The following is a 12,316-nucleotide window of genomic DNA, read 5'->3' as shown; positions in this document are numbered from 1 at the left end:
GGATGAATCTATTTAAATTAAATGGCTTAACATGCCCACTTCACCCATGCAAATTAAGTGCCCTCCACAGAGCAGCTCTGCCAGGGTTGGTGTAGGAAGGCATTGCGGGGCACGATCCCAGCGTAACTGGCAGGATCCCGACCTGGTGAATTTCAGGCCCAGACCATTTCTGGGTTAAGTAAATATGCATTCCAGCATTATCAGTAGCAAATGGAGGCATGCAAAGATTGAGGCTGTCCAGGGAAATATGGACCAACTTGTGTTATTTTCTCAATAAGATGAGAATAAATCTCCCTCTGACAGTCAGCATAATGACAGCTCTCAAGTTGCATGTTATGAGTAGCTCCCAGGCACCAAGTGGAGGCACCCAGGGGTAAGGGACTATTCAACCACAAAGCAATAAAAGAGGTGACTTTTCCATTGTTTCACCATGCCTTTGTCACTATTTTAAAGCAGACATTAATCCATTTTAAAGAAATGACTAAGTGCCCTCCTTAAAAATAAATGGTCTAATGCGATTATTAAATGTAGACAGAGGAACCTCCATGTTAAGCATTTATCCATTGCCTCCAACAGTGATTTCTGGGCTTACTTGCACATGTGCACTCTTATTTTGCATATTGTTTATCTGTAATGTGCGATGTTAATATACACTCAAAATGATTTAATTTTTTAAAATAATATTTCACTTAAAATATACTGCTACTGGAAAGATCATTGTCATCTTAACTGGTGCAGAGTAGTATGCTTCAACTTATTTTTACATCTGTAAGCCTTTCGTTGCATGGAACATGTTCCAGAACTTAGGCAAACTGCTGTACCTTAATAACAATTTCCCTTCCTCTCACTGAGGTAACAACACATTGCAGATAACTCATTCCACAATATACATTTCTCCTAAAGCCACAGCATGACTAAACTCTAACCATAAAGTATTATCTTACATCCACCTATACAGCTTTAGTTACTCTTTAAGCATTTTCTACATTACAGACCCATTCATTCTGAATTTCTTGTTGAAATGTTGAGAAATTGGGGATGCAAATAACATTTTTTTTTCTGTTTATAGATCCTAATTTAAATTTGAATAACACACTACCTCATACACCATGCCACATAATCTGTTATGAACCTTGTTAAAGATTAATCAAATTTTGGTATTTATAGCCAAGTGCCAATGAACTTGAACACTGTGCTATTGTTCAAGGGGGGAAAATGGGCTCAATTAAGTTACAAAGGCTGAGTGTCTGGAGAAAAAATATGACTCAAGCATCTTTGTCTCTCAGCTGCAAAAATCAATTTGTATCTGCTGTATGCAGTAATTAGGTTTCTCGTGACATTCAGTCCAACACAAAGACCCTAGCTAACTATCAGTTGCTAATGCTGTTCAGCATTCTGCCTTCCATCACAAGATTACAATACAAATGTGCTTTGTCAAATGGTCTGATAGCCACATACTTATGTTTTGAAACACATGAGTTTTTAAATGTATTTAAAATTACATATATTTTTGTTTGTGGTACTGTGTTACATAAATGCACATTAGGAAATCTATAACTTAAATGTTTTTAATTTTCTGTAGCTTTGCCTTCAAAGTTTTACATCATGACACAAAGCTTATGTTTAACAGGTTCAAATGCGTAAGGAGTTTGCAGTTATTTTCAAGCAACATAATTGTTTTATTTTTAAATGTGCACTAATTAAATTTTTCAATGGTATAAGTGTTGGAATAAAATTCTTATAATACATCCATAAAATTAAAGCACACCCAACTTGTACAGGGTCAAAGTTATTGTGAGTATAACTAAGGTTCCCTTCAATACAGTGCAGGTAGGACTACAAATGTAGTCCTGAAATGTTAACTTTTTTTTCTCTCTAGAATGCTGCCTGACATGCTGCCTAGTTCCAGTATTTTCTGTTTTGATTTCAGATTTCCAGCATCTGCAGCATTTTATTTGGAAATATTTTCATTGGGTAAGGGATGTGAATTAGAGATGGGTAACTGTTTTTTGAGTTACAGATTCGACATGATTTAATTAAATGGCAGAACGAGCTTGAGGCACTGAATGACCTCCTCCCTGTTCATGTGAAGTGTTGACAGGAAGGAGAAAGGTAGAAAGGCAGTTCAATTTGAGGAGGTTGCCTGGGACCCATAAAATGAATGAAATTAAATATTTGGAATAGTGGAAAACTTTCATGAACTCTTTGAAGTACTTCTGAATGCTTCATCAATTCTCTGCCTGAAGGCAGGTCCTTGGCAATTATTCACCAAATCACAGCCAAATATTGTGATTTTTGTATTATAGGTAGAGTGAGGAGGCAGGCTCTGAATCTACCTCAGCTGGAAAAGTGGTTGAACCCCAAGCTGTTGGGATTGACTGAATCCACATGTTAGCCATCTAGCCAACTGAGCTAACTGACCCCACACTTTCAAACTATTTGTTGACAATTATAGACTTTTTTGAACATCCTCCCTTATTTTCTGTTTACATCTTTTCCTTCTTATTGCCTACAGTGATATTCTTGCACTCTTCATGGAACAGCATTTGTTCTCTAACTTTTGCCTATTTCACTTGCAGTCTGGATATTATAGATGCAAGAATTTGCTTCAGATGAAGTTATCCGTCTGTAATCTTTTTTTCTAGGGAATTTGTGAACTGCTGAATCTCTGCCCCGTTGCCATGCTTCTTGTTGAGTCTTGGTCCTAAAAGTTCTAAGGTTCTAGGTCTATGATTCCCAACTCATTTCCTACCAATGTCTGCTATAACACATACCAATCCACCTCATTTAACACAGTTCCCGAAAGCCTATGTATATATTTTATCTTTTGACTTTAACCAAGGAAAAATGTCAGCAGATTAAAAAAAACAGAATGGTATCTGACAAAGCCCAAAGCGTTGCATTGCCATGTTGCAGCTCAATGCACTTCATTCATAATATGAGCTATCACAGAATCACACTGTGCAGAAGAGGCCCTTCGGCCCATCGAGTCTGCACCAACACGTGAGAAACACCTGATCTACCTACCTAATCCCATTTACCAGCACTTGGCCCATAGCCTTGAATGTTATGACGTGCCAAGTGCTCATCCAGGTACTTTTTAAAGGATGTGAGGCGACCCGCCTCCACCACCCTCCCAGGCAGCGCATTCCAGACCGTCACCATCCTCTGGTTAAAAAAGTTTTTCCTCACATCCCCCCTGAACCTCCTGCCCCTCACCTTGAACTTGTGCCCCTCGTGACTGACCCTTCAACTAAGGGGAACAGCTGCTCCCTATTCACCCTGTCCATGCCCCTCATAATCTTGTACACCTCGATCAGGTCGCCCCTCAGTCTTCTCTGCTCCAACGAAAACAACCCAAGTCTATCTAACCTCTCTTCATAACTTAAATGTTTCATCCCAGGCAACATCCTGGTGAATCTCCTCTACACCCCCTCCAGTGCAATCACATCCTTCCTATAATGTGGCAAACAGAAATGCACACAGTACTCCAGCTGTGGCCTCACCAAGGTTCTATACAACTCCAACATGACCTCCCTACTTTTGTAATCTATGCCTCGATTGATAAAGGCAAGTGTCCCATATGCCTTTTTCACCACCCCACTAACATGCCCCTCTGCCTTCAGGGATCTGTGGACCCACACACCAAGGTCCCTTTGTTCCTCAGAACTTCCTAGTGTCATGCCATTCATTGAATACTTCCTTGTCAAATTACTCCTTCCAAAGTGTATCACCTTACACTTTTCAGGGTTAAATTCCATCTGCCACTTGTCTGCCCGTTTGACCATCCCGTCTATATCTTCCTGTAGCCCAAGACACTGTTAACCACCCGGCCAATCTTTGTGTCATCCGCAAACTTACTAATCCTACCCCCCATGTAGTCATCTATGTCATTTATATAAATGATGAATAATAGGTGACCCTTCACAGATCCCCGTGGTATGCCACTAGACACTGGCTTTCAGTCACTAAAGCAGCCTTCTGTCATCACCCTCTGTCTCCTACAACTAAATTTTGAACCCACCTTATCAAATTACCCTGTATCCCACGTGCATTTGCCTTCTTTATAAGTCTCCCATGTGGGATCTTGTCAAAGGCTTTGCTGAAATCGATATGAACAACATCAACTGCACTACCCTCATCTGCAAACCTGGTCACCTCCTCAAAAAATTCAATCAAATTTGTTAGGCATGATCGCCCTCTGACAAAGCCATGCTGACTATCCCTGATCAAACCTTACCTCTCCAAGTGGAATTTTCTCCAATAGTTTCCCTACCACTGACGTGAGACTCACTGGCCTGTAGTTCCCTGGCTTATCTCTACAACCCTTCTTAAATAGCGGAACCACATTAGTTGTTCTCCAGTCCTCTGGCACCTCCCCCGTGGCGAGAGAGGAATTAAAAATTTGGGTCAGAGCCCCTGCGATCTCCTCCCTCGCCTCCCTCAGCAGTCTGGGACACAAATCATCCGGACCTGGAGATTTGTCCACTTTTAAGCCTGCCAACACCTCCAATACCTTGTCACTCCCTATATCAATTTGCTCAAGAACCTCGCAGTCTCTCTCCCCAATTTCGATACCTTCATCTTCATTCTCTTGGGTGAAGACGGATGGGAAGTATGTGTTCAACACTCTACCGATGTCCTCTGGCTCCACCCGTAGATTGCCCCCTTGGTCCCAAATGGGCCCTAGTCTTTCCCTGGTTATCCTCTTCCCATTGATATACCTATAGAATATCTTGGGATTTTCCCTACTTTTACCAGCTAGAACTTTCTCATATCCCCTCTTTGCTTTCTTAAGCTCCACCCTACACTTTCTGTACTCCACTAATGCCTCTGCTGATTTGCTCCCCTTGTACCTGCTAAAAGCCTCTCTTTTCCTTCTCATCGTATCCTGAATATCGCTGGTCATCCATGGTTCTCTGGGCTTGTTACTCCTTCCTATCACCCTAAAGGGAACAAGTTGAGCCTGTACCCTCCCCATTTCCTTTCTGAACACCCCCCACTGCTCTTCTTTAGACTTCCTCACAAGTAGCTGTTCCCAGTCTACCTTGGCCAGATCCTGCCTTATTTTACTAAAATCCACTCTCCCCCAATCCAAAGCATTTTTTTGCAACTTGTCTATTTCTTTGTCCATAACAAGTTTAAATTGCACCATGTTGTGGTCGCTATCAGTAAAATGCTTCCCCACCACCACCTCAGCCACCTGTCTGGCTTCATTCCCCAGAATTAGGTCCAGCACTGCGTCATCCCTTGTTGGACCCTCTACATATTGACCTAAAAAGTTCTCCTGTACATATTTCAAGAAATCCACTCCATCCAATCCCTTAACACTATGGCTACCTCAATTAATGTTGGCAAAGTTTAAATCACCTAATATAATTACCTCTGCGATTCTAGGCTGACCCTGGGTGTGGTCTCTTACGTCATTGTGTGGGCGGTACTGTACTCAGTCCCACATTAAACCTAAATGTGCCAGACCCTAAACCTAAACTACAACTTCTGCTGTGGCTTAATGGTAGAGAAGCAATTCATTCTCTATGCACCGTTCATTGTGAGGTTAATGGCTACAGCCCCATCCAGACAATGCAGCTGCAATAACAAGAGGACTCAAATGGGAAAGAATCAAACTGGAGTCCTTGGTGAGTGAACACAGCAATGGTTTTAATGTTTACCCGAACTAGCCCCACTTATCTAATGTTGACCTCTATAAAACGAGTACTGGACCTGGGAACAAAGCTTTATAGTGCAGGGCCTCCCAAACTGTGGGTTGTGATCCCTAGTGGGGTTGCAAGATGAGACTTTGAGCTCGGACTGATTTCTGACAGTTGCAATGGCCCCTTTAAATCCTTGTTTTTTTTTCTATTGGTGGATGTGGCCTAACAAACAGATCCTCAAGGCCTAATGGCTACTGCAAAAAAAGGCTATAAAAGGTAGGTGTTTGAACAATTCTTACCACCCTGAACTTCTCCCACATCCACCCCACAACTCCCCCAACACCGATCATGAGCTAAAACACTACTCCCCCACGGCAACACCCCCCCCACGGAAGGTAAAAATACCACCCTCACCAACCCCCAGGGCTAAGCCCCAATATGCCCCACTCAGGATCTAAACCCCACCTCATCCCACCCCATTGGTCAGCGGCTGAAGCTACCCCCACACCCCCCTTCCGGATCACATGAAGTCTGAGGCATTAAAATGGGGTCAGGCTAGGGAAAAGTTTGGGAAGCATAGCGTAACCCAGGGGAAAATATTCACTTTGGAGAAAATTTCAAACTATCATCCAGGGTTAATTTCTCCACCCTGGTTTTGGCTGAGTGACCATCGCCATAGACAATAAACCTGGTCGATAACATAAAAAGTTTAGATGGCAAGGGAAAATGCTGGTGCAGGTGGAAGCTCACTTTCTTTGTGAACTCCAAACTGGGGGGAAAAACTCTTTGGCAGAGATTGAATTTGTACTTTCAGGCTTGCTAAGTCCAATTTCATCCCATTTGTTGCATTACTGCTTATACTGATACTGTCCTTGTCCAGTAAGATGTACCGGAGTTCTTAAAGTGAATTGCGAACTCAATAAAGAATTGTGTAATCATACTGGAATCATCTATTATGATTCAGCTGAGTAGGCATGTTGGATTATGTGACATTACCTTGTTAAAGATCTGATATTGTGGGTTGTTACAACTGATGTCTGTATGTTCTCTGGTGTTTAAATTAATAAAATGACTTAGAACACGAAAGCAGTCCAACAAGTATCATCTTAGCCTGTAACAACCAAGTTTACATGAAGATCTCTTTAATGCGTATTATGGTATATAGATTATACTTTGCATATATTTAGTAGCGCGCTGTTTAACCTAATTACCCAGTTCACATGGTTCATTTCGTGCCGCTCAAATTGTTCATATGCCACACAAGAATGAAATTGGCCGGGATTAATTATAGCATCGCATTATCTTCACATGCAGGCATCAGGTATTCAGCTATTTTATGGATTTGAGTTCCCGTAGTGCATGGGCTCATTTGCCAATAAATGCTGAATGTATTACTTTACCTTAGCCTTTGAGTTGACAGCTTCACAGATTTTTTTTTCCCTTAAGGCATGCTGTATTTGTTAGCTCTAGCAGCAGCAACAGAACTCTTCTTATTCCATTAACCAAATTATGTGGCTATACAATTTCCACTGCAATAATTTGCCCTGATGGTCTTCTTGGTGTCACTGATTTTTGTTCTGCAATTGCTTCTCCTGCATTAATGATTAGCAATAATGACAGTATTACCTTGTGCCAATTGCACAGCCGTCAGGCCTTCTTAATCTGTGCCCTGATGACCTCAAAATCTGCTGCTGGCAAGCTAGCGACTCATTCACAAGTATTGATGTAACGCGGAAAGTAAAAAGAATACTTGCATGGCATAGGTGCGGGTAGCCAATCTGCTCTGGGGAGGTGAATGGGTCGGTAACGGCTTTACGGAGGCTGCGTGCCTCCAGTTTTACAAGCTTTTTATTCTATCTGATGTCGGCCAAGGTTCCTGGACCTCGTGGAAACCCAGCAGGTAAAAGGAAGCTATAATTTCTGGGAATAGTGCCTTATTCTAAATAGCCGTTACTGTACAGTTTTGATAAAAAAAATCATAAATATGTCATAAATCAAAAAAGCTGAGTGTCGTAAACACTCAACAGGTCAGGCAGCATCTGTAGCAAAACAGAGTCAACATTTCAAGTCCAAGTTTATTGCTAACTCTGTTTCTCATTCCACATATGCTGTCTGACCTTATGAGCATTTCCAGCTTTTTCTGTTTTTGTTTCAGATTTCCTCCATCTGCAGTATTTTGCTTCTGTTTTGGAGGCTCTCATATTGGGAGTAGGTCAGAAGATTCCTCAAAACCAACATTACAACTTTAACAAACCATCAACTACCACCTTCCACACCAACAGGGAAAAAAGAAATCAAATTGATTTGTAAGTTTTACACTTTATTTCATGATGATTGGACAAAAGACACGAGTAATAAAGTTAGTAATGGTTACATCATGCTGATCATATACTGTGCACTGTCCTTACAGATTAATTACAGCAGTTTACAATGGTCATGTACCTGAAAATACACTGTATGGAAACACATAAATAAAACCAGCATTTCTTTCTTTTTAAAAAAAAGGGCTTGAATATTTTTACACTAGAGTTAAAACACCAGCAGTAAAACATCAAATAAAAATAAGTGCACAACACAAGGTGTGCGCGGTGAGGTTCACCACAAGATTGGTGAATTGGCATTTAAGGCATTTCTAAAGCCCCCCTTTCTCACAAACATTTTTGAAGACAAAGACACAGCATTTGGAATGTTTCTGCTTATGTTCTGTTTCTTCAATTCCCAATGTTGAACAAAAAAACACACACAAGCTCATTTTATTGTCCTCCTCAAACCCCGTGACCAGCATTACAAAGTTGTCTGCTCACCCTCAGCGGGTAACAACGATGAGGTAAGCATTATAAGGACAACAGACCACAGACTGCATTCCTCACCAGCCATTGCAAAGGGCCAGAGATTACATTAGAAAAAAAAAAATCAGCAAAAATGAGGAAAAACATGTAACGCAATCTCAGTAATAGTCACTGATAACTACAAAGTCTAAGTACTGGCCTGAAAGATAAAAATATTCACATAGGGCAGAATTTTCAGGTCAGCGTGCCAGGTGCGCACCTGTGCGTCAGGCGAGCGCCTTGACGCTCATGCGATACTTCAGTGGGCGCGCGCGCACAAAAAAGTTGGAAGTGCGCCCGCTGACAATTAAGAGGGCAATTAAGCCCATTAAAGTTATAATCGTCCCCAATTTTTCGTGGCCCGTCCAACCTTATGGTAGACAGGTGAATCAGCCAGGCGGCCTACACATTTTTCATGAAACCTCCTCCAAGGGCGGGATGAGGTTTCCGTTATTAAATTAAAAAAAAATAAAAATCTATGGACAGAATTTTTATAATGTATATGTTCAGATGACTGTTTGTAATGCCTGGGCATTTTTTGTTCTGATTTTAAAATCGTTATTTAATACTTTCAAAGTCTTCAGCGTCCTGAGATAGCTCCCTGCCTTCAGGGAGCTTTCATTCCATGCTCGCCCGCGCCCACGTCAGCGCCCGCCATCCTCCCGCTCCCCCCCCACCCCGGCAGTGCTGAGCATTACAGCGCACGCGCGCGCTTCACGCCGACTGGCCGTTAATCGGGCAGCCGGCGTGAAATCGCAGTGGGTGGGGCTGATGGTGGTCGGCGGTCCATTCCCCGGCTACTCCCGGGCCCCCACTGGTCACGCCCGCAGGCCGACCCAAGAATCCTGCCCACAGTGACAATGAGGACGCACCTTCTTTGTGTGTGATTGAGCTGCCTTTCACAGAATAATAAAACAGCATACTCACAGCAGCACCGTGGCAGCGCTGCCCTTGCAAACATCATAAAAGCATTCCCACATTCTCTCCACGGCAGTCATCTCTGTTTGCTCACCTTGCAATAATCTTACTTTGACGGATGGACAACATTCTAATTCCTGGTGACGCAGTGCCTCTTCTTATTCCTAACTGCATTCTTATAGGCTACCCCCCTCACAGGTTTATACAATGATATGTACTTGAATGTTATGCAATATAAAGAAATTCTCTGAATACGCACTAGTTGTTAAGGCTGAATTTTTTTTAAAAAAAAACTTCTATGGAAATTTAAAATAAAAAAAAAATCAGGTGATCGGGCCAGAAATAAAATAATTGACACCACTGAGTGATGCCGATGACAAAATATCACAATCTGAATCAATGCACATTGCAGAGACCAAATTTTACAGCAGTCTAGACACATTTATGGCCACTCATGCCACTTGCAAAATCCTTGGCATAATTCATAGTTTGTGAAAGCAAAGCTTATTTTCCGCAAACCTTTTCCCAACAGCCTGTTGTAATTATAAATTACCTACTGGGCACGGCTTTACAGCAGTAAACTCCCAACCTGTGCCCATGTGCTTTCCATTGGTCAAGTCTGCAGGTGGAATACATTACAGCAAGCAGCAGCTAAGGAGAAAATTATATTATGGGACTGGCTCAGTAGCATGCCACATGTGGTACAAAGCTCTTTGCTTCTTTTTATGAATGTCACCTCCAACAGGACATCAGTCTCTATCCATTAATCTTAAAATGTAGGCATATTTTTCCCAATCCAAGACCATTAGAAAAAATGGACCACCAGCAGGCCACATGCAATCTCACAAGTGTTAAGTGAAAGGTATCAGTTAAATACTGGTCCATACTACTACATACACCATACACAGTGGGCAACAAAAGTGGGAATTTATTTCTGCAGCTGGTAAAATGTAACATCTACACAGTCTGAGTCTTAACATATAAAAATATAGACAAATGGAATAGCAAATTCAGGAAATGATATCAATTTGATTCCACATCTAGTTTCAAGTGTTTGTTAATGAAATGCAGTAAAGGTTTCCTTCAGTCTGTAGGAGCTCAGCACAGAACCATGGGTCATCTCTTATGCACAGGCTGAAGGAACACTGTAATTTGGAAAAAGAAAGTTTTTTCTTGATGGAGACAGGAGCAAGCTGCTCCAATAATATTGAAAAAAATAATAGTTAAATATTGCATTAGTAGATCTTATCTAAATGATGTCCTTTTTCTTCTTGAAACTACAAAATAATCAAAGGCTTAGTTTTATTTCATCTTGATCTCAAACAAAAATATCTTGACTTGGATGACTGAAAAGCAGTTGCCTTTGAGGTTGTACTGTGAAATAAAGATTTTTTTAAAAATTAAAACTACTTAGAACTGTGAAAAATCCAGAGTAATTTGAAAGTGTGCCACTTTGATTTTGCAAAATTGAGTGTGGATGTATTTAAAAAAGAGATGTAGACATATCTCTTTACATCCTTTTGTCTAATGATTTCTCATCTTCTGTGAAAGGGATACAGCATTTTCCCAAAACACCACTTGTGTTGGCTAGCTCAGTATTGCAATATATTTAACTCTTGAAGAAGTCACATAATCAAACATGAACAACACAAATTATCAAAAGCATAGAAACAAAGAGACTGGAGCTTTATTGTGTGCAACAATTTGATGTAAAGGGTCCCAAATCTGAGTAGTCATATTCAGTCTGGAGGTTGCAAATACCATAGCATTCAACTCTTCCAGTTGCCATAAATAAGAAGAGCCTAACCACAAGTTCTTAGATTGTGAAGCAAAATGATTCAAAGAAGGCAGCAGGTAACACCAGCACCAAATTTCACAGGTTCAAGTATGACTGAATTAACTGTGTACAGTGTAATTGTAGCGCAGGACATTTTGATCGTTTGGTTCGCTTGTGAGATCAGCTTGATATACTGCAAAAAAACACTTTCAATATAAAAAGCAATAAAAGTATACAAAAATAGAAAATAATTACAGCAATAGGCATGGCCTGTTCATTATTTGGCTGGACAATGTAATATAGTGGGATTATTCAAGGCGTCTTCTACTAGCTGAAGTTCCTGACGATCAATGATTACATCCTTTATGCAGCCTATGAAACCAGTGCTGTAGGCCTTTGGCAATCTATTTCCAAGTGCTAGTTTCTCAATTCCACCTGAAAAAAAGGAGGGCAATTATCCGTGAGAATTGTGCACAGCACACTTTATGAATCTAAAAGCTTTCCGCAGTATGAATTGCTATTCCAAGCACTTCTGTTTAAGGAGGAACCCACTGAATTAATGGGAATATTGCATTACAGGCCGAAGAGCTCTTGGTACTAATGACACAGATCAATACAGTTGAATTTCGATTAATGTATAATAACATAATCAGTGTGTTAAAGTGGGTTATGCTTAGCTCAGGATGTCCATGGACTGCATGTTTTAAAAAACACATTTACTTTGGAAGCCATAAGAAATTGCTTGTTCAGCACATTTACAACAGTAATTGTCAATTGCACTTTGAAACTGGCAGATCTTCAATCCATGTCAACTCTTTGCACAGGAAACTTCACAGAGCAATTAAGAAAGGAAATCTGAGTCACCGTTACAGAAAGTATTAAGAAATGTTTACGTGGACGGTCTTCAAAGAGAAATTGTAAAGTACATTGCAAAGATTTATTGCATATATACTTACTTCATTCTCTCTCATCCAAAATTAAGTGTCCGCCAGTGGGTTCAACACAAAAGCAGTCTTTTATGAAGAACTAGTAAAGTCAGTTCAAATTATACACAGAGCTGAAGCAAACCAGACACTCCCAAACCCAAACAGTACTGCTCCACAACAACACTCTCACACTAGTTTCTGAACCCTCGAACA

At 40.9% G+C, this 12,316-nt stretch overlaps 1 protein-coding gene across 2 annotated transcripts in view; it reads right to left on the bottom strand.

Moving 5' to 3' along the window:
• Positions 1-7,953: 7,953 nt before the first annotated feature.
• agrn (agrin) overlaps positions 7,954-12,316 on the bottom strand; it is a 474,755-nt gene continuing 470,392 nt past the window's right edge. For both annotated transcript variants that reach the window (XM_078557865.1, XM_078557866.1), the window contains one exon: positions 7,954-11,612. In XM_078557865.1, the coding sequence (XP_078413991.1) occupies positions 11,455-11,612 (158 nt within the window). In that variant the 3' untranslated portion in view covers positions 7,954-11,454. The remainder of the gene's footprint in view (positions 11,613-12,316) is intronic.

Source organism: Cetorhinus maximus, chromosome 15 (assembly GCF_964194155.1).
Source record: "Cetorhinus maximus chromosome 15, sCetMax3.hap1.1, whole genome shotgun sequence".
Classification (NCBI taxonomy): Eukaryota; Metazoa; Chordata; class Chondrichthyes; order Lamniformes; family Cetorhinidae; genus Cetorhinus; species Cetorhinus maximus.
The sequence above is the reverse complement of the archived record's forward strand: the minus strand, read 5'-3'. Positions and strand labels throughout refer to the sequence as shown.